General features: G+C 58.6%; 3 protein-coding genes across 7 annotated transcripts; 2 read left to right on the forward strand and 1 right to left on the reverse strand.

Moving 5' to 3' along the window:
• Nucleotides 1-90: 90 nt before the first annotated feature.
• On the forward strand, nt 91-16,848 carry SEMA3B (semaphorin 3B). Of its 4 annotated transcripts, none has more exons than XM_049640521.1 (18): nt 91-5,112; nt 9,064-9,265; nt 9,944-10,101; nt 10,222-10,284; nt 10,677-10,796; nt 10,877-10,970; nt 11,131-11,250; nt 12,132-12,277; nt 12,369-12,480; nt 12,597-12,666; nt 12,744-12,888; nt 13,211-13,430; nt 13,691-13,782; nt 13,858-13,899; nt 14,133-14,290; nt 14,397-14,452; nt 14,540-14,679; nt 15,187-16,848. In XM_049640521.1, the coding sequence occupies exons 2-18, from the start codon at nt 9,157-9,159 to the stop codon at nt 15,601-15,603; spliced, it is 2,262 nt and encodes a 753-aa protein (XP_049496478.1). In that variant the 5' UTR covers nt 91-5,112; nt 9,064-9,156; the 3' UTR covers nt 15,604-16,848. The 4 variants fall into 4 exon arrangements, with proteins under 4 accessions (XP_049496478.1, XP_049496477.1, XP_049496479.1 ...); XM_049640520.1 differs by having other exon boundaries at nt 9,079-9,265; XM_049640522.1 differs by having other exon boundaries at nt 9,079-9,265; nt 15,478-16,842.
• Nucleotides 16,849-19,365: 2,517 nt separating this feature from the next.
• On the forward strand, nt 19,366-20,914 carry LSMEM2 (leucine rich single-pass membrane protein 2). The gene is made up of 4 exons (XM_049642225.1): nt 19,366-19,437; nt 19,712-19,868; nt 19,961-20,143; nt 20,312-20,914. The coding sequence occupies exons 1-4, from the start codon at nt 19,366-19,368 to the stop codon at nt 20,443-20,445; spliced, it is 546 nt and encodes a 181-aa protein (XP_049498182.1). The 3' UTR covers nt 20,446-20,914.
• A 222-nt stretch (nt 20,915-21,136) lies between these two features.
• Nucleotides 21,137-26,477, reverse strand: IFRD2 (interferon related developmental regulator 2). 2 transcript variants are annotated; one of them, XM_049640533.1, is made up of 12 exons: nt 26,076-26,476; nt 23,778-23,897; nt 23,609-23,693; nt 23,378-23,502; nt 23,135-23,292; nt 22,922-22,972; nt 22,657-22,835; nt 22,465-22,570; nt 22,004-22,141; nt 21,789-21,917; nt 21,614-21,709; nt 21,137-21,476 (listed from the first exon to the last, which is right to left on the reverse strand). In XM_049640533.1, exons 1-12 carry the CDS (start codon nt 26,131-26,133, stop codon nt 21,396-21,398), a joined length of 1,326 nt encoding a protein of 441 aa, XP_049496490.1. In that variant the 5' UTR covers nt 26,134-26,476; the 3' UTR covers nt 21,137-21,395. The 2 variants fall into 2 exon arrangements, with proteins under 2 accessions (XP_049496490.1, XP_049496491.1); XM_049640534.1 differs by lacking the exon at nt 22,465-22,570 and having other exon boundaries at nt 21,385-21,476; nt 26,076-26,477.
• Between the last annotated feature and the right edge of the window lie 360 nt (nt 26,478-26,837).

A 26,837-nucleotide genomic window follows, 5' to 3' on the forward strand; every position in this document is an offset into this window, starting at 1 on the left:
AAACTTTTTAGAGAAAAACTATTTAAAACTGTCAGATCCTAACCAGTGCCCACCCAGCCCCCTTCCAGTGATTCCGTGCCTTGAGTGTGTCTGCGTGTTTACACCCATCCCTCTGCTGGCTGCCCCTCCCCTACCCCGTGCGGGCGGCACATCTGCCCTGCCCTCCACAGAACTGGGTTCCAAGGGCTGTTCCAGACAACTGCCAACATCACTGAGGGCCCCGTCCCAGTGGCCCTGGGCCCTGGCTCCATTAACCTAAATGTAGCTCCTTAGCGCTAACCTAGGAACCGCCGCTGCCTGCTGAGGGCCATGCCCCTCGTGCCCTTGCCCCAGGCCCGGGTCCTTCAGCGTTGAACACTTCCTTGCTTTTTTCACATGTTTTATGGAATTGTTCACCTGGTTTGAAATAATAAAATGTAGAAAGAAAAAATACCAAGTACTGCTCAGTACTCTTCTATCCCAGGGACGGAGACCCAGACTAAGCTGTGCCGAGGTGATAGTGACCTGAACCTGAAACCTCAAACCTCATTTGTGGCAGGGCCCCAGGTGCTCTGCCCTCCAGGTCATCCTCAGGCCCAGTACACAGCACCTCAGTGTTCCCACTCTGTAGTCATTTCACCTACTGGCACCAGTACTCGCTCCCCTCTCCTCCCAGGCCCACCGTGGCCTTGGGTTTGAGGCACTCTTCAAGCTTTCCCTGTGCAGCAGGGCGGATTTCTTCCGGAGCTGCACCTCTAAGGGATTCTTCTATATTGGGAGCAATAGAGGGGTCCAGTGAGTAGTGCAGAAGGAAGATGTGACTTCTGACCTCCCAGGCCCAAGGCTCCGAGACCATGAGTTGCAGAGTCCCTTGCACACCCTTCCTTCTCCCCACCTGAGGTGTTTGCCTAGACCCTTGCTCAGGGCTGGGCTTCTTGGGGTTGACTAAACAGAAAGGCCGGGTACAGTAGGGGCCTGAGGCATGTTCAGAAAGGTCTCTGTCCCGCAGCTCCCCCTCCAAACCTGGGGGTGGGGCGGGAAGGGACAGGCAGGTAGCCATGGGCTAGGGCCCTAAAAATGCAGAAGCTTCTGTGAGGCTATGGGAAGTGCGCGCACGTCGCTGGAGAAGACAAGGCAGATGACAAGGCGGCGGGGGTAGGAGGGTGCCCGTTGGGTGAGCTCTGAGCGCCAGGCAAGGCGCCTGGACTTTGTTCCGCGCGCGGGGGCGCTGGACAGCAGGCAGCTGAGCCTAAGGGAAGGGCTCGACGGGGCGGGGCTCGGAGGCGAGCTCCTCCGCAGCCGCCAGGGGGCGCCGTAGTCCGTGCCGGGGCCCGCCGGGCTTGTCACGGAGGCTGACGTCAGCGGGTGCTGCGGAGGCCGCGGGGCACAAAGGCAGCTTTGTCGGGCCGCGGCGGCTCCGCGCCTGCGGCGGGACAAAGCGGCCTGGGCCGGGGTCGGCGCCGCGGAGGCGGGAAAGGCAGGGGGTGGGAGGGTGGGGCCGGGGACCCAGGACCCCGCCTCCGCACACCTGCCAGTCCCCGCACGGCCTCAGGGCCCAGAGTGCTGGCAAGAGATGAGAGACTGCGGCCGGCGGATCGGAAGGAGATCAACGCTCCCCAGCCTCCGTTCCCGCCCCAGTTCCTCGGGCCTTTTCCTGCTACCGCTGCCTCCGAGGCTTAGGGCTGAGGGCCGGCTGGCAAGAACAGGATCCCGCACCCAACCCAGGATCCCTGCCTTCCTTCCAGGCCTGGACCTCGCTGTGCCCCAGATACGCGGGCGGGGCGGGAGCTCCGGTGCGGTGATCCCCGCCCAGCAGGAAGTCGCGCCGGAGATGGTTCCTTCCTTCCCTCCTGATGGGAACCCTGCACAGAGGGACCATTGAGGGGCCGGCATTGTCTGCCAGATGCACCCAGTGCCTCTCACCCTGGGTGGGCCCTGCAGGATTCTGGCCAGGATCCCCTTGTACCCAGCTTGCCGTGGGTCTGGGTGGGGTCCTGGCAAGCAAAGGTTCCCTGGGTGCAGACAACTAGGCCCCCACCTGCCGCTGGCCTTCCTACCCCTGCTCTGATTTGGAGGGCATAAGGCTCCATTGTCCCAGCACTGGCGGGGGCGGCCTTTCAATTCCTCCTTGTCTTTGGCAGTTGGGAAATTCCCAGCCATGGGGGGCAGCTGGGGGAAGCCGGGGGGAGGGGATGGCTCATCCCAGGTGTCTTGCATCCTAAGGGAGGGCCTCCCTGAGGTTGACTCCTGCGGATCCCCTACTGCCTGGAGGTTTCCAGGGCTGAACCTTAGCCTCCCTCATGCCTGGGACCAGCTGGGTCAGCATAGCCAGAGATTCAGTGCTCCCTGGCCCTGTATACCCACCCCAGAGCACCCCAGCTTAAGAAGGTGCATCTTTCTGGCTCCACTCGTGGGCAGCTGCAGCTAAGAGGCCTGGGACCCTTAGGCAGAGCTAGGGAAGGGCCCCAGGCTCCTGCTTCCAGACATGGGTCCCAGTATGAAGTAGGCTGTCTCCAGCCAGTGGAGACATCCATGAAGCTGATGCATCTCCCAGAGGGCCCACCCCACTCCAAATAGTTGCTCAGACTACTGATGTGTGGCAGCCTTGGTATTTTTAACCCATTTGCAGGGTGGGGAAACAGCTGGGGAAGAGAGAAAGAGACAAGCTCTGCGAGCCAGAAGACTTAGAAGGGAGGATTGAGGGAGACTCTGTGGAGAGGAGCCAGGCTGGAAGCCATTCCCCAGCTCAGGCCCAGGCCCCCCACAACACGTGGGTGGAGGCCAAGATGCCAGGTGCAGAACGGGGAGGGGGCCCCGTTAGATCTGGGACCTCTGAGGCTGCAGGGCCTACCAAGGCCTGGAAGAACACTTCACCACGTTCCTGGGCAGCCCCATGGCTCCTGATGTCAGGAAAACTTCCTACTCCCTACCCACCCAGAATCCCTCAAATCATCCCTCCACAGCCCCCATCCCAGACCCAGAGGGCCAAGCCAGCCACCATGCTGGAGAACACAAGCCCTGACTCCATCCACCTGACCTGTGGCCTAGCCAGCCAGATCCTAGCTGCCCTGGGTGTCAGGGAGAGGGCAGGGACAGGACTGTAGGTTCTCTTGACTGAGTTCTGGGTTCAGGCTCACTCCCAAACAACTGAGCCCAATCTTTGTGTCTGTTGCCCTATAAGAGGTCCTGGAGGCCTGCATCTCTTCCACGGGGCTATGCATTCCCCTAACCTCTCCTGGACACCCAGAGGGAAAGCCAGCCCCCATCACACATCCAAGGAGGGCGTCAAGCCAGCTGTGTTATATGTGCAGCTATAGCTGTATGACAGTGAGTTTGTCCATACTCACCAGGCCACTCAGCTCCTTGGTTAATAACAGCGGTGGGCACCAGTTTCCAAGCGGGCAGGGCTCAACACCATGGATCCCTTTCTCCTTCTTGTCTTGGTTTTTCCCTTGCATGAGATAAGCCACACAGGTGATCTTATTTAGGAGAAAAATCAGTTTGATATCCCTTCTTATTGATTCTGCTTTCTGACTTCATTGTGGGTAGAGGGCATCAAGGCCTCTTGGTGGAGCTGGTGCAGGGTCAAGGAGGGACCCAAGGTGTCCCTTGTCCATCAGTCTCCCATCCCCTTCCTCCACAGGCTCAGCAGGCCCAGGAAGGTGGAAGGGCTTTCTGCAAACATTCTATCTCCTATTTCCCTGGGTCTGTCCTCTGCTGGGTCCTGGGGCCCCCACTGATGATAGCCCCTGGGGAACCCGGAGCCCCACAGAGAGGCTTGAACCTGGGTGTTACAGGCATCTGGGGCTTCACAAAGGAAATGACACCAGAGAGTTGGATACTGAGTGGTGAAGAAGAGTCCAGCAGGTGGCAAAGAGGATGGCCTAAAAGCCCGGAGGGCACCGGCCAAGCAGAGTCCTGGCAAAGAAAGTACTGCTGCCTCCCAGAAGTTGGGTGGCCAGAGCACTGGCAGGGTTGCCTAAGGCTAAGCCTAGGAGCCCCCAAGCTCCAGGGAGCTCTCTGAGGGGGGGGGCCAGGGGACTGCAGAGGGGTGGAGGAGTGGCAGACCACAGGGGCACAGCCTGGGCGGTAGGCTGAAGGGGTCAGGCTGCATGCTGCTGGGGGAGGAGGCGGGACCTTCTCAGGTCAACCAGGCAGAAAGGTCTCCCTGAGACAGGGGCTCTAGGAGAAGGGATGTGGGCTTGGCCCTGCTAGGGCTGGGATGGAGACCTGGAGGAAGACTGAGGAGTCCTCAGGGGTTGGGGAGGGATGGAGGTTTAGGTGGAGGGTGGAGGCAGTCATTGGCTGTGGCCGGAGGGTTGGCGGGGGCTGGGGACAGGAGAGGAGCCAAGCCCGACAAGGGGCCCTAGTGAAGCAGGGCTGAAAGAGGCAGCAGTGAAGGGTCTGCTTCGAGGCTCTCAGGCCTGGATGCCCAGTGCTGAGGTGGCAGCAAGAGCGCACACCTGTGTTCTGCCACAGTGGCCAGACCTGCCTGGCCCGCCAGCTGCAACCGCAGGGCGAGTGAGGAGCGAGATCTGAGAGGTGCAGTCTCTCCCTAGGGACACACAGCTGGCGAGTGGCAGTCAGGATTCAACCACGCCCCTTCCAGCCTACTTAAGGGGGTTGATTCCTGAGGCAGGTTCACCCCCACCCCGGCATCCAGAGCCCCGCAGCCTGCACTACTGGGCAGCTATACCCAAACCGATTAAGGGAAGGTAGTATTTATGTTAATACATGTTAATAAGCATGGTGTGCCACCCTAGTCTACTTTGGCTGCATTCCCGGCACCCCATCCCACACTCCCGTAAACTATGGAGGAGGGGAGAAGGAGGCTCCACCCGCCCCTGCCTCGCCCCTCCCCCCTCCTGCTGGGCAATGTAGAAAACAGGAGGGAGAGGAGAGCTGTGATGTGGCTGGTGGGGGGGGCTACCCCATCCCTGAGGGGCTGACCTCAGCCCAGGAGGAATGTGCAGGAGGCGGAGGGCAGGGGCGGAGCGGGTGGGGGCAGGGCCACAACCAGAGGCCCAGGGTTCCTGGCAGCCCCTCCCTCGGCCCCTCCACCTCAGCACTGACATGGCCCTCAGAAGGGAAGGGGAACAGGCAAGGAGGGGAAGAGCTGATCTTTCCAAAAAGGTGGGCCAGGGTACCTGGGAGCATGGATACTAGGCTGGGGGCGGGTGGGGGAAGGGCCCCAACACCTTCTCCCAGGAAATCTCCTCCCGGGTGGGTAGTAGATTGTCAGGGAAGTCAGGCCTCTCAGTCAGGCTTCCCCGGGCCCATTCCTACCTCCTATCTCACCCCGACCCAATGCCTAAGTCCTCAGGGTAGCGTGTCCTAATACCCACGTGGCCAGAACTGGGGAAGGTTGTGACGCTGGAGCCACCAGCCTTAATGGCTAAAACAGGTGTGAGTGGGAAGCCAAGGCCTGACCCAGCCCAGGCTGGGCACTGGGAGCGTTGTCTCCAGCCTTCCTCAGATGAATATCCTACCCTAGCCGCACCACCCAGAGTCCAGGCAGGGCACAGTTTCCAGCTGGTGATGGGGGTGGGGGTGGGGTGAGGAGGCAGGTGGTAGGATTGGCAGGACCATCCAGTTATTTCCAGAAAGAAAAACCAAGGCCTTGGTGGGCTGTGCCACTAATAGGCAGCATCAGGGCAAGAATCCAGGCAGGCCTTTGCCCATGGGTACCCTGGCAAAGGGTAGAGGTCAGGAGGCTGAGGTGGCCCTTGGGCAGTGGTGCAGGTAGCCATACAGCTACCTTCCTAGTTTGTTCCATTCTGTCAAGACTTGGGCCCAGGCTGACTGATTCCAGAATCCTTAGAGACTCCCAGAGTCCAGAGTAGCTCACAGACAATGACCCTGCTCCGAGAGTGCTGCCTTCGCGAGGTGTCTGTCCAGGGTCTGGCATACATTTGGACCTGCGGCTGAGGAGCAGAAAGAAGACTTTGTGGGGACAGGGACAAGTTGAGCTCCCACCCCTGCAGATCTCCCTTCCTGCTCCAAGAAGCAAGGAAATCAATGCAGAGGGCTCAGGTGGGCGGGGACAGCCCCAAAATGTTGGAAAGATGGTGGGGGTCCTGGTTCTACTTTTCAGTATGGACACGGGGCTGGGAGGGAATGAAACTGAGACCATGACCCTGAGCCTGAAGAACTAAAAGCACTGGGGGCAGGTAGGGGGCACAGTAGGGGTGGGTGGGGACCTCAAAGGCACTTGCTGATCTTGGCTGGTAGGGTGGAAAATTGTAAACAGCCAAAGAATTTTGTTTGCTTGCATGGGGCCAGGGGAGGCTGCCCAGGTCCAAGGCAGAAGCAGGGAGGAGAAAGAGGCTGCTTCCCAGAAGCCCAAGAGCTCAAGCTGGGGTGCATCCTTCCACTCCCCTCCCGAAGGCCCCTGACCCGCACTCTTCCTCTGCCAGCCAGCCAGGCCAATTCAGGAAAACTAGGTCTCGAGGCTCAGGAAAGAAGGGCACGGCCCCACCCTGGCTGGGCACAGACACAGACACAGACACAGACACCGCTACTCCAGGGAAGCTGGCAGGGGACGGGCCACAGAACTTGAAGTTCACACAGCCTCCCTCACTGATCAACTGCAGAGCTGCTGAGCAGCCTTGGGGAGGTTGTGGGAAGATGCCTTTTATGGGGATTGAGGGGTGAAAGCCCATCCTCAAGCCCTGTCATGTTCACCCAGGTGGACCCAAGGGCCCCATTCAGCCATTGTCAACATTCAGCTCTTCCAAAGCAGACAGACCCCCGGCAGTACAAACAGGGTCGTCCACCAGGGTCAGTTTCAGGCTAAGATCCCAGACCCTTCCCAACTGAGCCACCGAGGTTTCAGAGCCGTGTGTCCTGAATCACAGAGGTCACTCAGAATGCTCCTCACCCCCCTGCAGAGAGGCAGAACCACCCATCAGGAGGGGGTCTCTGGATGGGCCTACATCCCACAGTGCAGAAGTGAAACTTGAGGGCCTCTGCCACCTCTGACTGCCCCGCCTGGCCCTCTCGGGCCCCTCCTTTCCTGCCCCAACTGCTGTCCTCACAGCCTCTGCCAGCCAGGTGGCAGAAGCACTAAGTGGCTCTAGTGGTGAGGAGGGGCAAGGGCTGGGGCTGGGCTGGGGGCCCATCGGACCCCTAGTTGAGAACTCCATCCCCGGACCTGCGACCCTCCCATGCCAGCTGGCTCCTGGGAACTGAGCCCCTCATTACCCACCTCCACCTCCCCAGCTGTGTAGGGACAGGTGAGGAACTCTAGTCTCCTGGACCTGCTGTTCCCTCTGCCTGCTTCACAGAGCCTTCTGGGGCTGGGGAGGGGGCCCTATTGCTTCTTCCTCTTTTGCCTGGACTGGCTGCCCCACTTCCGGATGGCTCTTGGGTGCACCCTATTGCCCTGAGGCCCTACAGGGGAGGGGTCGCTCCTCCCCACTCCTCCCTTGTGCCCACTCCACTCTGGCCTGGCCACCAACTCTGGCTGGCCCGGCTGCCTGCCCGGTCACCCGATCCGCCCCATAAACTTGACGGCGCGTGTAGGGCGGCGGCTGGCTTGGTGGAGGCGGGGGTTGCTCCTTAAAGGAGCCGTCAGAGGGTGCCCTGCGGCCCCGCGGCTTCTTCCCTTCTCCAGGGAGGGCAGCCCGGTGTTCTGTGGCATCGCAGACCTCACGGGCTTGGGCTCGGAAGAGGCGATGGCAAGTGTCAGTGGAGGGAAGGCGGGAGGTGGGGGTCCTGGCACGGGAGGGGTTCGGGGGCTGCGGGACTGGGCAGGGGTTTGGGGGGAGCGATGTGGAATGCCCCTCGGCAGTTGTGCACCCCAGGACCCTGCCCCACACCAGGGCTCCTGCGCCCGGCACCTGCCGGGCCAGCTCTGGGGAGGATGATTGGGCATTGCGGCTAGAGGCTGGCCCCTTGTAAGGGGTCCAGGGAAGGGCTCTGGCTCAAAGGTGGAGGGGCTCAAAGACGGTGAAACCTGAGGGCGAAGGCGGGGGAGGGAGAGGTACAGAGGCAGCGGAAGCTCAGAGAGAGAAGGGCAGCTCATCCGAAGCAGGGGTGAGAGGCTGCCTGAGGACTTGATTCCTCTTGGGTCTGAAGTCTGAGCTCACAGAATTTCTGTGTAACCAGCTCCTTCCACCCTCGTGTGGGGAGAGAGAGGTCAAGCACGAAGCTGGGGCTGCAGCCATCTCCAAGTCAGCAGCCGAGGCTTCTGTCCAGCCCCAGCGGTGCAGGCGCTGGGGCTCCTGGGCAGCACTTCTTCCTCAGAGGAATGGGTTTCAGGCATGTTTCCGAGTTGAAGGCTGTGATTGTCTCTGCAGTTGTATTTGCTCACCTGCATGTCCAGAGAAACACACATACACTTGTCTGTGTGTCTGCACACACATTCGCACATGCACGCATCTGTGACACACATATACACGTGTCTAAAGTGCACACATGTGCCATATATCTACATGTATAATACAACTCTCATGCCACACACTGTCACAGACATGTACACATCTGCCTGCATACACATGACACACGCGCGCGCGATACAGATAACACAAAGGGACCCTCAGAAACAGTCACACTCACAGGCGCCCACACCATTGGCTCCAGCCCCAAGGGTGCCTCAGTTCCTCTGTAGGCCTGTGGGTGCACAGCCACCTCCAGAGGCCTCACCCCTCCTGTCGCTGCTCTCACTCCCATGACTGGTTTGTTTTGCTCATTACACTTGGCGCCCTCTGAAATGACTTCACTGATCTGAGTCCTTGTTGGCACTCTGCCCCCTCCTGCATGGGGACTTTGTCTGTGTCCCCCAATGTCCCAGGCTGGCATGAAGTAGGCACACAGAGTTTGTGAATTAATGCCTGTGTGTCTATGGGAGGGGGGTTACGAGGGAGGGTGACGTGGTGGGGCGGGCGCCTGCCCACGTGGGGGTGACCCCAAGGGTGTGCCCAGCGTGGGTGTGTCTGTGATTGTGGCCAGGCAGGGCACACTTGGAGGGAGGGGAGAGCTCGGAAGTGGAATGCGACCCCCCAGCCTCTTTTCCCTAGGGGCTGTAATCTGATCCCTGGGGACTCCCCCCTAGCCTCCAGCCCGCCCTCGTCCTTGCTGCAGCTCCTTCTCTTCCAGATCCTGGGGCAGAGTCCAGGGCGGCTCAAGGCTCCTCCACACACGCCTGCTGAACCCTGAGCACCCTGAGCTGCCCGGATGGGGCAGGCTGCGGCCGCCGCCATGATCCCAGGCCTGGCCCTGCTCTGGGCAGCAGTGCTGGGGGGTGCTGCCCCCAGCCCTCCCCGCCTTCGGCTCTCCTTCCAAGGTAGGTGCACCTGGCAGGCAAGAGGGCTTGGCTCAGGGTGGGCAGGAGAGAGACCCAGTGTGAGTAGGGGGCACTAAGTTTGCTGCTGCCCTGTGCCACTGGCCCAGGTTTGAGTGGGGACACTTTCAGGCCATCTCCAGTTAACCCTGTCCTGGCCTCAGCCCCCAGCCTTTCTGCACACATTCTCCTCTGACTTTCCCAGGAAGACCCCTTCTGTTCCCGTGGCAACAGATCCTGCCTGTGTCCCATCCACCACCCCCACACCCCTGACACAGAAGGGTGGTCACCAGGCATCGCACTGAGCTTAGGCTAGTAGCAGGGTGGCAGAGAATCCTCAGCCTGACTTTGGGGTGGGGGTCCTGGCTTTCCCTACATACGCAGCCTCCCCCAACACCCGGCCTCCCAGTGCGCCCGCCTGCAGACACTGCTTGTCCAGGCACGCCTGAGGAGTTCAACCTGCTTTTCCTTTGGGGGGGGGGGGGGGGGGGGGGGACGGTGCTGCATTGCCCACTCTGGAAGCTTTTCACATGGGTGGATCTGTCTTCGCGAATGTAAACTCACACATGGGTAAACTCACATGTGTGGGCCAGGTCACATATACAACCATCAACTGTGAGAGAGACGATAGGTAGGGTCTGGGGAAAGCTCCCAGCATGGCTGGCAAACACTACCCTGCAGAGCTCCAGGCCCAGCACGGTCTCCGGACCTTCAGGCTGGAGAGGACCTGCTGCTATGAAGCTCTGCTGGTGGACGAGGAGAGAGGACGTCTGTTTGTGGGTGCCGAGAACCGCGTGGCCTCCCTCAGCCTGGACGACATCAGCAAGCGGGCCAAGAAGGTGCCAGGGATCCCCAGCCTCTGTGCTGCCCAGGGGGGTGGGCCCCTGAGCAGACACCCTCTTCACAGAGACCAGGCAAAGGCCCTTGACCTGTGTCCCCCTTCCCTGGCCCCCTCGCAGCTGGCCTGGCCGGCCCCTGTGGAATGGCGAGAGGAGTGCAACTGGGCAGGGAAGGACATTGGTGTGAGTGCTGGCCGCCCGGGGCGGGAGCGGGGAGGCCCGGCCCCTTGCTCCGCAGACAGCAGAAGCCTGCCTCTTCTGTCTGGGATGGGGGCAGGGGGTCGAGGTGGCTGAAGTTTGGAGGTAGTGAGTCAGGGTGGAGGCTCATGTGATTCTTCTTGGGGGCCTCTGAGTCATAGGGGGCTGTACAGGCCTATGCTTCTCCATGCACCCCTTCTGTGAGAGGTGGGCTAAGCTGGTCACCGAGGGTGTCCGGGCCCCTGAAGCCCATGTTGCTACTTGCCTGGACTGATGCAGAAGAGAGGAAGGGGTGAGGTACCACTGGCGAGCTGGGACCCCTTAACGCTGCCTCCCTGGGGGAGGCCTCATCGTCCCTGCCCCTGCCCGCCCACTAGACTGAGTGCATGAACTTCGTGAAGCTGCTGCATGCCTACAACCGCACCCACTTGCTGGCCTGTGGCACAGGGGCCTTCCACCCAACCTGTGCATTTGTGGAGGTGGGCTACCGGCTGGAGGTAAGGCCAGATCTAGGCAGAGAGGGAGGTTGGGAGGTAAAGAAGGGCCTGGAAGTTAACAACCGCCCCCTGCCTCCCAGGAGCCCACGCTCCGGCTAGACCTTCGAAGGCTGGAGGACGGCAAGGGCAAGAGTCCTTATGACCCCAGGCATCGGGCTGCCTCCGTGCTGGTGGGTGAGTCCAATGGCTAGGGCCCTGCAGAGACTCTAGACCCTCCTGAGAGCCCCTGAGAGCCCCCAGGGCATCACTGACTCCTTAAGAGCTCTTGGAGCTCTACAAGCACTCTCCACAGAGAGTCTTCAGATTGGCTAAGCAGCCCTTGCCCTATCTGCAGGGAAAGAACTGTACTCAGGGGTGGCCGCAGACCTCATGGGCCGGGACTTCACCATCTTCCGCAGCCTGGGCCAGCGTCCAAGTCTGCGAACAGAACCACACGATTCTCGCTGGCTCAACGGTGAAAGGCTGGTGGAGCTATTGGGAGGGGGCTCTCATCCCCAACAGGGTGGGTGCCTAGTAAGACCCATAAAGGAAGTGAGCAGTGGGTGCAGCCAGGTCTCGCCAAGTACCCACCATGCATCAAGCCCTGTGCTAGGGCCTGGGGCTGCAGGGCAGACAAGACCTGTGTGGCCCATGCCCTCGTTGAGGTCACAGACCTCAGAACAGGTACATAATAAGATGGTTCCAATGGCAATGAGACCAGTGAGTGAACAGACAGAAAGGGAAAAGGAGACCAGGTGGTAAGAGAACTGGAGACAGGAAGCTACTCTGCTGAGGACAGGGGAGAGCTAATTCCCAAAGCACAGCAGGATTGAGGGAAGAGCATTCCAGGTAAAGAGAACAGCTAGTGCAAAGGCTCCGGGGCAGGAACAAGCCAAGGAACAGACTCATGAAAAGAGAAAGGATAAGGGGTCTGTCCGCATTGTCAGAGGTCAGGGTCATTTGTTTTAAGAGTGAGGGGACCCAGCAGAGTATTCACAGCAGTAACAGGGGGAATCTGCTTCCTGCTCAAGAGGAAGATTCATGAGTGAAGGTAAAACCCCAATATCCCATCTCCCTCCTTTCTGGACCAAGGGCCTGGAGAACTGTCAAGGGCCGAGGGGAGAGGCCTGTGTGTCTAGGTAGTCTTGGTCTCTGCTGCCCTCTTGTGGTTACTTCTTGACTCACAGGCCCTGATCCTCTGGATGTTGTCCCCTTAGAGTGCCATCCTACCTGGAGACCGGGTGGTCAGATGCTGCCCCGTGGGCTTCTGGGGGCACCAGAGAAAGGAGAGGGAGCATGTGGGTCTCATGAGTGGCAGGGCCAAGACCTTTCTGACCCCACTCCTCCTGCTGCTAGAGCCCAAGTTCGTCAAGGTCTTTTGGATCCCAGAGAGCGAGAATCCTGATGATGACAAGATCTACTTCTTCTTCCGTGAGTCGGCAGTGGAGGCTTCGCCATCACTGGGACGCCAGACTGTGTCCCGGGTTGGCCAGATCTGTCGGGTGAGGAGTCCTTGGGCCACATCCGATGACTACATCCCTGCCCTTTTGCCTGTCTGGGCCTCCCCCTCATCCCTGCTGATTGACCCTGCAGAATGACGTGGGAGGCCTGCGAAGCCTTGTCAACAAGTGGACCACGTTCCTGAAGGCGCGTCTGGTGTGCTCAGTGCCAGGTGTCGAGGGCGACACGCACTTTGACCACCTCCGTGAGTGCCAGGAGCAGAGGATGGGGTTGGAGAGAGGGAGTGCAGGGGGCCAGACCCAGGAGCCGGGCTGCCCAGAGGGCTGTGTGCCCTCCCCCAACTAGGCTTCTTCCCCACAGAGGACATGTTCCTGCTGTCCTTGAGGGACCGCTGGAGCCCACTGCTCTACGCTGTCTTCTCCACATCGAGGTGAGGGGCAGGAGGTAGAGGGCAGGGCCCAACGGGCTCTGCTGGGCCCCTCAGTCTGCTCATGTCTTCGCCTGCAGCACCATCTTCCAGGGCTCTGCAGTGTGTGTGTACAGCATGAACGACGTGCGCCGGGCCTTCCTGGGGCCCTTTGCACACAAGGAAGGGCCCATGCACCAGTGGGTGTCCTACCAGGGCCGTGTCCCCTACCCTCGGCCTGGCATGGTGCGTAGCCCCAGGAGTCCCACCACAACCCACTTAAAGTCTCAGGGGTGGAAAACTTGGCCTGGGATCTTCTTGGTGAATGTGGTTTTTTCCTTCCGTTATGGGTGGGAAAACATCACCTTCGTCAGACAGGGCTCCTCGGAGGAAGGGCATATTTCCCCCTAAGACTCCCAAGGGCAAGGCTGGGTCTTCTCTCTTCAGATTCGCAGGGCAGACCTCTGTCCATTAGCACTCCCCTATACTCGGGTACCTGGAGGTCTCTTGTGGACCCACCAGGCCCTCGTACCCACATCCCTGTCGTGCCTCCTCCCCACCTGCCCAGTGTCCCAGCAAGACCTTTGGCACCTTCAGTTCTACCAAGGACTTTCCTGATGACGTCATTCAATTTGCCCGGAACCACCCCCTCATGTACAATTCGGTCCTGCCCATGGGTGGTCGCCCTCTCTTCATACAAGTGGATGCTGGGTACACCTTCACCCAGATCACTGCAGACCGTGTAGCAGCTGCTGACGGACATTACGACGTCCTCTTCATTGGCACAGGTCAGTGTCCTGCCATGACTGCCCATAAAACTCTGTCCAGACTCTCTTCCACCTGTCAGCGGAAGCTGCCCCTGCCCAGTCCCATCTTCACATCTTTGCCTGGGTTGTGCTCTCATCTCCTTCTGGATGCTGGTCTGATTGTTCCAACCCACATTCTTCACCTATCCAACCATGCTAAGGGTAAAGGCCTCAGAAGTGAGGAGATCCCCAGCCCTAGCTGCCAGGAAACACAGGGAATCACTCATTCCTCATCCCTGCAGACGCTGGCACAGTGCTGAAGGTGATCTCTGTCCCCAAGGGCAGCCAGCCTAACGGGGAGGGGCTGCTCTTGGAGGAGCTGCACGTTTTTGAGGTGAGGCCTAGCCCCCTCCTCCTAGAGGAACCCTACCCCATTGATCTCTGATCCCAGCGCTCCTCCTCCTCTCAGGATTCATCTGCTATCACCAGCATGCAAATCTCTTCCAAGAGGGTAAGTGACCAAAAGGCTTGGGAGCAGAAGGGACCCAGTGTGTTCCCCGGGCACCCCTGCCTCCACGCCTCCCTTGGTAGTTTGAAGCACTGGGTTTGAGTATAGGTTCTGCCTTTGCTAGACTGCGTGACCTGAGACCCTGATCAGTGTCAAGTGGGGTGAGGGATCCCTGACCAATGGGAGGCGGGCACAGGGCTGCCTTCGGTCAGCCCGGAGCCCCTCGTGCCCCCTAGCACCAGCTGTACATAGCTTCGCGGAGCGCGGTCGCCCAGATCCCGTTGCACCTCTGTGCTGCCCACGGCCGCGCCTGTGCGGAATGCTGCCTTGCGCGAGACCCTTACTGCGCCTGGGACGGGGCCGCGTGCACGCGCTTTCAGCCCAGCGCTAAAAGGTGGGCAGGGTTGGGGGCGGGCCACCTGGAATCATTTGCAGCACCTGGCTAAATGAAGAAGGACTCACGGAGGCTCTAATGTACCAATGCAACCCCCACCCTGCAGGCGGTTCCGGCGGCAAGACGTGAGGAATGGCGACCCCAGCACGCTGTGCTCCGGCGGTGAGTGCCCCAGCTGCCCCACTTCTGGGCCTTTGAAGACGCCCCACCCTGCCCTGCCTGAATCTGACATTCCTTTGCCCTCCCCAGACTCCTCTCATCCCGCACTGCTGGAGCGGAAGGTGTTCGGTGTGGAGGGCGGAAGCGCCTTCCTGGAGTGTGAGCCCCGCTCGCTGCAGGCGCGCGTGGAATGGACCTTCCAGCGCGCAGGGGAGGCGACCCACACCCAGGTGAGCCTCACGCCCTCCCTTCCCAAACAAGCCCTTGTCCCGCCCCCTACATCCAGGAGAGCCCCGCCCTAGCCAGTGTGGTTCCCACTTCTAGACTAGGTCCGACCCCAACCAGTGAGACTCCGTCCAGCTAGACCCCTTACGTCCAGTTTGGTCCCTTACCTGAACTCCACATTCTGGTGAGGCCCCATTCCATCTAACTAGACTCCTGACACCCCCCTCCCCCATCCGAGAGGAGCCCCGCCCTCGCCCCGCCCCGCCCCCATGTTCAGGTACCCCCCCCCCCCTCCAGTCCAGTCCCGTCCGGTCTCGTCCGGTCCCGTAAGGGTTTCCGCTTTTAGACCACTGGTCCCAGTGCACCCAACCTTCAAAGGTACACCTGCGAGAGTCCCTTACCTGCTCATGCTTGGCCACCGTTGACCCTCTACCTCTCCTGGCCCGACCTGGGAGCCGGGTTTCCTTGTTCCTGACACCGATGCCTTTGCCTCCCACTGGCCCCGCCTGCAGGTAGCTATGGAGGAGCGCGCGGAGCGCCTTACGGGGGGACTGCTGCTGCGCGGACTGAGGCGCGGGGATTCTGGCGTGTACCTGTGCGCAGCTGTGGAGCAGGGCTTTTCGCAGTCGCTGCGTCGCCTGGTGCTACACGTGCTGAGTGCTGCGCAGGCCGAAAGGCTGGCCCGGACCGAGGAGGCTGTGCCCGTAGCCCCTCCAGGCCCCAGGCTCTGGTACCGGGACTTCCTGCAGCTGGTGGAGCCGGGCGGCGGTGGCGCGAGTTCCCTGCGAATGTGTCGTCTGCAGCCCGAGTCGCGCCCACCGCCTCCCGAGTCACGGAGGAAGGGCCCACGGAGGAAGGGCCGAAACCGGCGAAGGCACGCCCCAGAGCCGCGTGCTGAGCGGGGGCCGCGCAGCGCAGCGCACTGGTGATTCGGCAGTCCACGCCGGGTACAGGGAAGGAGGCTACAGGCAGGACAGGGGGAGGACAGACCGTGGAGGACGCACAGCTAGGGGGCCTGGCACATTGGTCCCTGGTTGATGGAGACACCGACCTACAGGCCCTGGCTGAGGGGCAGCCTCCCCGGCTTATTTATTAACAGAGGATAACCCTTGAATGTAGCCCTGGGAGGGACGGCCCAGGCGGGGCACAGGGGCCGGCTGGTCGGGAGAAGGGAGATAAGCAAGGCTCCAGAGCAACGACCTGGGCAGAGGAGGTGCCCGGAGTGCCCACCCCGGGATAAAGACCTCCTCCTTGGAGAATGAGCAGAAAGCTGTGAACAGGCTGAACTGGTGGGGCGGGAGTGGGACAGGCCGACTGTACTAATGCAATAAACACATTATGAGCCGAAGCTGGAATGCCCCCAGCTGACAACCGCTGGTACTAGGTCTTGCTGTGCTGCCTTGGGCAACTTCCTAGCAGTCTTAGGACCTCAGTTTCTGAAAAGGATGCTGTGATGAGGATTAAAGGCAGTTTCCATGTGACTGAGTAGATTCTGTGGGGCCTTTGGGGCCCTACTGACCTGCATAGTATGTTCTGAATATGATTTCTTGGATGAGTGCTATGAAGAAAATGAAATTTGGACATATGGAAAATAATGTGAGAAAGCATCACTGAGGGGGTGACATTTGAGCTAAACAACAAGGAGCCAGTCATGGGAGTATCTAAGGGGTGGAGTGTTCCAGGAGGCAACAGCTAGTGCAAAGGTCCTGAGGTGGAAACAAGGTTGCTGTGTGTGAGGAACATCAAGGAGGCCAGTGTGATACAGTGGAGTGATGGATTTGGGATGTTTTAGGGGGAGGATTCTTACTGTCTTACTTCCTCCCAGTTGGGGAGAAGGGCCACAGGGGTCCAACAGCAAAGGGTGGGCCCTCAGCCTGGCCACTTCCTCCCTTCAGGGGTGAGTGGTACCATGCCTCCTCACACAACATGGTGTGACTTGTATGGAGAGAGGAGGGAGGAGGTAAACTGCAGACATGCAGCTGCATTCCATTTTCACGTGTCCTGCACCAGGGAGGAACCATAATTGTCCTCTCTGTTTTACAAATGAGAAAATGGAGGTCAGAGAGCAGGCAATCCGTTAACCAAGGTTGTAGGCTTATTAACAGAAATACCAATCTTCAGCCTAAGTTTGGCCACTGACCAACGTGAGTGTTTACCTTTATAGGTGTGTCTCTGCCCTCTTTGGGGATTCTCAGAGCCCTCATTGCAATGCATCACCCCAATCCCTGGTGCCAGCAGGTCACACAGGGGTAGGTTCTTGTCCGTGTGCTGGGAGAAGAGATGACCCAACTTTGGGTCGGGGTCTTTGTGGATAGAGGCACAGGGCTCCCTTACATACCTTGGCTGCCATGTGGGGCATTGCTGGAGGTGAGCATGAGGCAGCTTGTCTGGATACAGACACCAAGGCCTGTGCATGTATGGGAGTGGTAGAGTTCCCCAGGGAAGACCCTGGGTACATGTATTAGTGGAGGTGTGCTCTTGTCTGGGCTCCATCACCAGCTAGCTGGCCCATGTGGGTCACTCCACAACTTCCCATGGCTGAGAGCTGCCCCCTCTAAATATAGCCCAGTGGGCTGAGCTCAGGCCTATTTTAGGCCCAGGCTGGGAGGTGGCCTGCCTTCCCCAGGCTCTGAGGAGCCGCTGCTGCTTCCATCCTGTCCTGATACTGAGTGCTATTATCAGCCCCCCAGCTGCCCACCGCCCACCATGCCTGAGGACACCCAAGAAGGTAGGAGATGACTGTGGGGGAGGTCAAGGCCCCAGTCCTGTGACCCTGTGAACCACAGAGCAAACCCACTCTGTCCCACTGACCTCACTTCCTTAACTAGTCATCAATCACCATGCCGTAGATTAAGGGAACCTGCCCCCTGTGCATGGAGAAAGGGCTATGTCTGGAACCCCACCTCCCCTTAGGCCCTGCCTGTTTCCCCTGCTAGGGACAGCAGGGAGGGATTGGGGGGAGCTACTTGCTTGGGGGTAGTTAGCTATAGGCTGTGCCCAAGTGGGTATGGGCTGAGTAGGTGGCCCGCCAGGCCAGTTCGGCTCTTCATTCAGGGAGGAAGCTGGGATTGGAGGCGGGCAGTGGTTCCAGGAAGCATTTGGGCATGCAGCCCAGGGACTGGGAGTGGATAGATCTCTGGTCACCTCCAATTTGGGCCTAACTGGACCCAACTGTTAGCCAGTTGGGATCCTTTGGCCTGGCCAGACTGACAGCTAGTTAAGACTTTGGTGGCCAATCACCTAACTACCCCACTGTATGCAAGAAGTACAGAGGTTCACAGGGGCCACAGCAGGGATGACCAGCTGTTTCACTGCTCCAGCAGGTCTAGCTGGTCAACCCTCTTATCACATTTTCAACATTTCAACTGGATGGGAGGGCCCCAGCCCCCACTAGTGGTGGAGGATGTTTGCCTCCTTTTGAGGCCCTAACAATGATGTTTACCACGATATTCCTGGTGATGAACAGAATCTGAGTTCAATTTATAAAGTGTAGGGAGGGGCACCTGGGTGGTTCAGTCGATTAAGTGGCCAACTCTTGATTTTGGCTCAGGTCGTAATCTCACCATTTGTGAGTTCAAGCCCCACACTGGACTCTGCACTGACAGCACTAGTGGAGGCTGCTTGGGATTCTCTCTCTCTCTCTCTCTCTCTCTCTCTCTGCCCCTCCCCAACTCCCAAGCGGGCAAGCTTGCTCTCTCTCAAAATAAATAAACATTAAAAAAAAAAAAAAAAAGTGTTGGGAAAGCAGAGCCAAGTGCAGAGGAGTTTCACATGACCCCTGACCTATCACCCAAACATAATGACTGGCAGCATCTTGTTTCACTTTGGAGCATTTCAAGGGCCAGTTTCAAGCAAATCATGAAGGTGGAATTATTGTTGTGAAAGTGATAGTCCAATCACCTTTGCCCCTATCAATGCCCCATACTGTTACCTACCAGCCAGCTGGGTATATGGAGGTTTAAGGAGCCAAGATTAAAAAATAAATAAATAAAATAAAAAGTCAAAGAAAAAAAAAAAAAGTACCTTTTTAGAAATCACAAAATAAATACTTTTGAGGAGTACAAAAATAGTAAGATCACAAGAAAAGTACAGAGGTCCCAGTGACTAAATGGGCAGAGGCTGTGAATGGATAACTAGGAAGCCACACACATTCATCAGGCCCTCCAGGCAAAGAGACCCAAATAGGTCAAGAAAAGCCTTTCCTCATCTCCCAACTGGCAAACATGCGTACACGTGTGTATATAAATTTTTCATTGAAAATGCCTAATGGTGGCGATGTTGTACCCTTTTGGGGGTTGTGGATAGTCATTCTGGAGGACAGTTTAATAATGGCTTAAAGAAAAAGTCCCTGCTCTTTAAGCCAATGATTTTGCTTCTGGGAATCCGTCCTTATTAACAATTAGGAAATTGGGAAAAACCTTCATACTCAATGATGCATATCCTTCCTGGGAGTTACTCACTTCCAAAGGGAACTGGAAACAACCTAAATGCCCAGGCAGCCTCAAAGGGGACCTCAGAAGCATGTAGAACAGCTTCATAACAAAGGCATGTCACATGTTGAGTGAAAACAGGGTTCACAGAAGTACAGCAGGATCAGGCTGAATATGTTAAAGCAGAGCCAAGGCCACAAAGCACAAGCACCACCCAGCTAGGATGGAGATGTGGAGGTGCTAGGCACTGGGTCTGGCCTGATGGCCAACCCACAGGGTCTGCAGGGAAAACTGATAGCAGAAGAGGCAGGAATGAATTTCACGCACTGTGGGGTTAGTCCTTCAAAGCTGACAAACTCTTCTCTAGAAATGAACAGGCAGAGGAATGCCTGAAAGTCGTTGAGGTGCTTGTAAGGAAACAAAAGTGAGCAGGGCAAATGCACCTCCTGCTACTGTAGGTGTTAACAGGCCCACGGAGTTCTGGGGTCATCCTGGTTCCGAATCAAGTGTCGTTCCTGAGCTGGTTTTAGGGCACTAGGAGCCAATGTCCCTTTGTCCTGTCCCATCTTTTCTGAGCCGCGGCTGCCGCATGAGGCCACCTTAAAAGGGAGGCGTGACCTGCTGGCTGAACCAGCCCTGCACTGTCCCAGCAGACACCTTGGCACTAACACCGAGCACGAGGAGCAGGGCGCCACTGGCCCCCAACCACATACAGGAGGTGTGCCTGCACCAGGTGGAGTCCATCAGCGACCTACACAGTGGAGGTGAGGGGCATAGGGCAGGGGACTGATATGCTGGGAGAGGGGAGGAGAGCAGGCACAACCCCTACCCTCCCGATGCCCCATTTGCCCTGCAGGTTTGCTGTGCCCCTACCTGACTGAGGAGGTGCAGCCATGGGACGAGCTGCTGGGCATCTTGCCACCGTCGCTGTGTGACCAGGCTGGCTGCAGCCCTGTGCACAGCAGGGGAGGCTTCCTGCTGCTCGCATTGCTGGTGTTCACCTGCCTGGCACTTGCCATCCTGGCTGTCTACTTGAGCGGTATGGTTGGACGGTGCGGAAAGCCAGTGGGAACTGAGAGCGAGTAACTGGGACTGCAAGGCTTTTCTGCGTGGCTGGAAACAGCTGCAGAGGCCGAGCCAGTGAGGTGGGGAGTTGTGGGGTGGCACGTGGTCTGATACCCCCCCATTCCCGCCTGCCCGTCCACAGTGCTGCAGAGTGAATCCCTCCGCATGCTGGCGCACACACTGCGCACACAGGAGGAGACGCTGCTCAGACTCCGGCTTGCCAGCCTCAGCCAGCTGCGGAGGCTCAACTCCAGTGAGGCCCAAGCACCCAGCTGAGATACCACTTGGACCTGGGGCTTGGGTGTGTGTGTGGGTGGGGAATAAAGTCGCCATTGGCAGGTTTCTCCTGACCCATTGTCCCACCCTACTTCCCCGGTGAGGTTTTTGTACAAGAGTCTAACCTGACCCCACAGCTACCTGCCTCTCCTGTCTTCAAGCCAGGCCTAGCCAAGTTTTCTGGTGCCAAGGTCCTGCTTTGGGTGGCCCAAGGTCAGAGGAAGGGATACCAGCCTCCTGGCTCCTTCTGTGGCCTGTCAGCAGCCTCTGGCTTCCAGATAGGTTCAGAGTCTAGAAATAGCTGCCCCCCACCCCCAGCTGCCCAAACCTTGCCAGGCCTCCCAGCGGGGGTCCAGCCTCAGTGCTCAAGCAGGCAGAGCTGAGTATGGGGAGGAGGGCCACCTGAGGAGCTGGTCTTGGAGGTCAAAGGTGAGATGGAGATGGGGGAGACCCAGTGTGGTGGTGAATGGCAGGGCAGGCAGAAACACCCAGGAGCTAAGGGCCACAGATGGCTGAGCATTCAGTTTAATTACCTCTAATAATCTTTAAAAATCAGCATATAGATCCATTCCAGGTAGCCTGGCCTCCCCATCGGTTTTGGTGGCATTTGTCCAGATGCCATTCCCCTCAAGGAAGTAGGTCATCCCAGGGGAGCAGGGCCCAAGAAAGGAGAGAAAGGCACATCCCTCCTCCTGCCTGCCCCACAGCCCTGGGACAAGCACACATCTGGCCTGGCCTGAGACAGGGCAGAGAGAAGCACAGGGCTGTGATGAGGCAAGGGGCCAGGATACCAAGTGCCCTGGCCTCCAGCCACCACCCCTGTCTGTTTTTGGTTTTGTCATTAAAAAAATAAAGCCACAATTCCTGGCAGGAACAACCAGTTGTTGCAGTGTCTTCTGTTAAAAACACAGGCACGAGTGTGGACAGTCTCCTCTTCAGCTGGCTCCACCTCACAGGATGTCTGCCCGCTTGTCTCGCACACGGCTGCGTGCCTTGGTCCGGGCTTTGAAGGCAGCAGCGTTGTATAGGTGCTGGAGTGGGGGCAGAGAGTGATGATATGGTGAGCTAGGGAAGGGGAGGCCCAGGGCTTTTCCTCTAGCCCCTGCAGAGCTCCAGGCCTCCAGGCCGTGCGAATGGAGGGAAGATAAACGTGCCCAAGGGTGCAAACCTTCTCAAAACGTGAAATCTTGCAGGCCTTCAGGGCAGTGGCATCCAGCACCAGGACAGGACCCAGGCCAAAGATATCACGGAGTAGCTCGTTGTTCTGGGGGCAAAGAGAGCAGTGAGCTCAAGCTGGTCCAAAACAGCCAAGCTGGGTGTCCCCTCCCTGTCTACTTCCCCACCTGGAGATGGTGGTGCATGCCTGATCCCAGCACGTCCTTGAAGGCAGCATAGGTGCGGCGCCGAGCCCAGCTGTCCACATAGAGCACCTCAAGCCCGAAGCGGACCGACTCTTCCTCACACTCACCGCCCTGCAGAGTAGAGGGACCCGCAGAACAGGGCTTGGTGGCTGTGCCTGGGGATGCACTCTCACTAGGACACACGTTCTCACACGCACCTCAACAAAGTGCAGCACAGCGCGGAAAGTAGAGCGCTGACGCCGGCGGTCAGCCTTGGCACGGTACTTGTTGCTGTCGGTGGCCAGGGTTCGCAGTGCATTGCAGAGGGCCTCCATGTCCTCGTAGATAAAATCCTCCTGCGGTGGGAGCAATAGAGGGCGTGTGAGCAGAAGCCCGCGCTCTGCTGGCTCTCAACTTGGGGTTGCGCAAACCCTTCCTATCTCGGAAGAAGTGGTTTTCTTCTCTGCCTCTCCCCTTTGAATTCCCTCCTGGTCCCTGCCTGGTCCAGACACCCCTGCCACCACCATGGCACTCGGCATCTCAGTCTGTGTTAGGGCTACCTCCCCTCCATAAGGACCTAAGGCTGTCCTGCTTTTTCTGTGGTGTCCCCTGCATTCAGCCGAGGATGGGCAGGTGGAGTCAGCAGGCCCCCTCCCTTCCCCTCACCCCTCTCTCACACCTCAAGGTCCCGGGCCAGCTCAAAGAGCAGTGCGATGGTCTCGCCGGCAGCGATTCGCAGGTTCACACTTTCGCTGGACAAGAGCTGGGGCAGCCGGGGCAGCTGCCTGAGGAAGGGGCAGGCTGAGCTACGTGTGGGTTGGGGGGGGGCCTCACCTTTCCCCTTCCACTCACAGCAGACAGTTGCTCTTACCTGTCCAGGATGTGGCTGATATGGGTGCTAGGGCAGACGGTGAGTAGCAATGCCCAGGCCTGCAGGGCAGCACAGAGCACGCCATGCAGGCTGGCAGGGACCACAGGGGCCGTGGAGCCACCCATTCCATAGGACCGGCTGAAAACACCTTCCAAGCAGTTGAGGCAAGAGACCAGGTCCTAGGGACACAGGGAGGCAGTGGGAGTGGCTCAGGGGCAGAGCCAGGGCCTAGGTACTCTATTAGCCATGCCCAAAGGTCACTTACCTGGACATCGGCAGCAGCCACATAGCACCCCAAGCCAAGAGCAGAAGCACACTGTTGGAAGGAGGGCAAAGCCACGCTGTGGTTAGAGAGTGAGCCTGGGTTCCCAGCCACAGGGCTCACCCTCAGAGTAAAGGAGCCTGAAAGCAGGTGGAACCTACCTCTCCCCTTAGGGATTAGGGGAGGGAAGGGTGTCACAGAGCAGAGAACACTCACGTGAAGCCGAGCAGCAGGACAAGCTGTGCCATCACTGAGCACAGAGACCAGGAGGGGCTGTAGGCTGTGAAATAGCTCCTCGCCCTTGGGTCCAGGGCCCAGCTGCACACAGAGCAGGCCTAGCACGGCAGCGGCCAGGGCCTGTTCCTCCCCCTTCCCTGTAGGAAGGCTTTCCAGTCAGCCCATGCAGCAAGGGTCAGTACCCAGCCAATTCAGGTCTCCCGTGAGCCCCCGGGGCCCAACCTTTCTTGAGGCACTTTTCCAAGGCATCAGCCAGTGTGAGGCGGCGCTCCAGCAAGAAGTCAGGGAGTAAGCGGGATGCCAGGGCCAGGCGAAGGCTCTCGAGAGCACCCTGCCGGGTCTTGGCACTGAGGAATGAAGAAAGGGGACCTTGTGCACCAGCCCTACTGGGTCATACTTGGCATGGGCTGAGCAGGGACAGGGGTATAGGGGTTGGCTGGCAGTCAGGGGTACCTCTTGTCTGTGAGGCAGTCCACATACTCCTTCAGCTTCTCCTCAAGGTCTTCCTGCTGGCCCTGCTCATCCACGGCATCCCCCCCTGCAAGGCCAGCTGGTCAGCCCTGCGTCTTGCTTTACCCCAGGGAATCCCCAGAGTCCCTGCCAAACTCCCATCCACTCTCACCAAGGCTGTCTTCTGCTGCAGTGCTAAGAAGGCTGGGGCATTCACTGGTGGTGCTGCGGGCCTCACTGACTGCCTCATCCTCACTGGAACCTGAGTCAGCTTGGGTTCTGCTCCGGGCACCTGGGGAGGGTGGAACATAGCACTTGGCCCGCCCTTACTGATGTCTGATGGCCGGGGGTACCTCACCCGCCCTCATGACCCCCCAAGAATAGAGTCCTGCCCCCTCTCAGAGATGAGAAAATGGGAGGCTGAAGTGGTACACACACGGACTGATGCAGGGGACGCTGAGCCAGGAAAGAGGAGAAAGGGAGTGAGGTCTATCAACTGGAGAACATTCCCAGGCCCAGCCTAGGAAAACCTGGCAGGCTTCGTGAGTACAGCCTCCCTGAGACTAGAGCCTGCTTTAAGAAGGAGACTGAGGTCCTGGTAGAGGCAGAAGGGGCTGCACAGGCCCCACCTGGAGTGGGGACATATCTAGGCAAATCCTGGGGGAGCTCAGCCACCAGCCCAGATTATGCCTAAAAATGGCCAGGGCAAAAGTCATGGGCTTCGATTATTGAATCTGTATATACAGAACATATACAGACAGACACAGGGTTCAAATTCCAGCTCCATATCGTGAAAAGAGTGTAACCAGGTCAAGTGCCTAGACTTCAACGCCTTAATTTTTTTTTTTTTTCAATGTTTACTTATTGTTGAGAGAGAGAGAGAGAGAGAGAGAGCGAGCGTGCAGGGTAGGGGCAGAGAGAGAGAGGGAAGCACAGAATCTGAAGCAGGGTCCAGGCTCCAAGCTGTCACCACAGAGCCCGAGGTGGGGCTTGAACTCCTGAACCATGAGATCATGACCCAAGCAAAAAGTCAGAGGCTTAACCCTAAATGGGTGAGCCACCCGGGCACCCCCAATGCCTTAATTTTTTCATCTGCAAAACAGACATGCTAAAACACCTCATTTAGTACAGCAAATGAAGACAATGACTGAACAACTAGTTAAGGCTCTTCTTTGGGCCCACAACCACCCATCTGCCTTGGGGCAGAAGCCCAGCTGCTAGTGGATATGGCTGGGTGCCCCAGGCTTCAAGCATACTGTCTTCTGAGCTCCCCCTGGACTATCCCAGGCCTTCAGCCCTCGGTGGATGGACACACAGGCTCCTCCTGACCTCGGGAAATGCAGAGAGTGGAGTGACCCCTGACCACACGAGTCCCTAAAAATAGGTAAACACAGGAGAATGTCAGGGTCAGCAGAGCTGGAATGCTCCTGTGTGTGGTTTCTGCCCAGGGCCAGGGGCTGACTTTGGCAAGGGCAGCTCCTGCAGCAGAGTCCCAGATGGGTTCTGGTCACCAGACTGGTCCTACTTCTCAGAACGACATACGCCATGTACCTGCTGGATAAAGTGCAGCACGCATGCAGTCCTCTGCTCACCACCTCTCTTACTACCCTAACCAGCCAAAGCAGCCTAGCTTCCCTCATTTGTTCCCTCTCTAGATGCCAGGCCTTTGCACAAATTATTTCCTCTGCACAGTGCTCTCTTCTTCACCTCCTCAGGATTCACCCAGAAGCCCCTCAAGGATTCCTTGGTTCTTAAGTCTGGGGCTGACACCATTTAAATGAACTTGTCCCCCAACACCAGTCCTTCTGTAATGTTGCTACCCTCTTAGATGTCCCCACACCCAAGTCCCATTAGGGTGGTGGCCAGGTCTAAGCTGTGCCTAGCAGGCACCCCATTCCTGCAGAGTAAACATATGTGTTTACTGAAGCAAGACACACTCCTGTTCAAAGCTGATAAGTCTCAGGACTGCCGCAGGCTCAAGGGCACTCCCTAACCCTCTGGGGCCAGGTCCACCAAGGCCAGAATCCTGCAACGTCCCCACCGCCCCCCACCCCTCCGCCAGTCCGCCCCCTACCTCAGTACTCTCCGTCAGAGTAGCCCTCCCACCAACTTCCTAGTCCAGCCCAGTAAAAGAGCAGGGATTAGCGAGGCGGCAGGCTTCCTGCTGTCTGGAGAGCTTGTCTATCATAGCAGGTAACTGGGCTGGATCCGCAATGGAGAAACTGAGGCCGAGAGGCACCGACCAGTTTAGGCCCGGTAGCGTGGGTTCCTGAGCAGCAAGCAGCGTCCAAATTGAGTTGGGCGCACACGTGGCCGCTGCCTCCTGGGGCACGTGCTGGCCGCGGGAGAGTTGCGGGAGGCAGCGCCAGGTTGGTCGACGCAGGAGTCTCCGTTTGGGAGCCATCGGGAACACCGACGGGCAAGCCACGCAGGACCCCCGCTCGCCGTTCATCAGTAGCTCCCCACTTACCGGCTCCGCGGCGCTGGCCACTCTTGCGGGGTGCGCTGCCCTTACGGGCGCGGGGCATGCCGGGAATCAGGAGCGCGGGCGCGCAGAAGGCTCAGGGTCAGGGGCCCGGCGGGCGGGGGCTCCAGACCGGCGAGACACCGGCCGGTGGGCTAAGCTGAGAATTGGGCAGACGACGGGAGCCACACGCCGCACGCGACACCATCTTCGCGAGGCGCCCCGCCCTGCCAAACGAGTCGCTGCGCCCCGCCCTGCTAAACGGGTGGCCGGGAAGGCGAGTTCTTGGCCATTGGGTTCCGGGACCACATGCGCGCGGCCGAAACTACTAGTCCCAGGGGACTGCGCGCCCAGATGACCGCCAGCAGGCTAGGCGCAGAGCACCTCGGGAATTGTAGTCTATTCCTGAGACCCGTAAACCCACGACGCGCTAGCTGAACTATGCACCCACAATGCCCTGTGTACACCGCCCCCCGCGCGCCCACGTGCATGCATGCACAGTTGTTAACACTGAAGCTGCCTCTTTGGAGCAGCCTACTACGTCAGGCAAGGCCAGCGTTTCTGGGCACTTGCGGACGGACACTCCGCGACAGGAAGAGCTTGGGGTTTAGTGGAACTTGGTGAACAAACCTTAGGCGGTGAAAGAAAAAGTGACTTTATGCTGAAGCAGAGGACAAATAACAGCTTAGCACTTACAGACCTTAGCCAAGATCTTGGAGCCCACCTGTTTCTGGATGGGTCTCCTGTGACCTTTCCATGGACCCAGTG

This window comes from Panthera uncia, chromosome A2, assembly GCF_023721935.1.
Source record: "Panthera uncia isolate 11264 chromosome A2, Puncia_PCG_1.0, whole genome shotgun sequence".
Taxonomy (NCBI): Eukaryota; Metazoa; Chordata; class Mammalia; order Carnivora; family Felidae; genus Panthera; species Panthera uncia.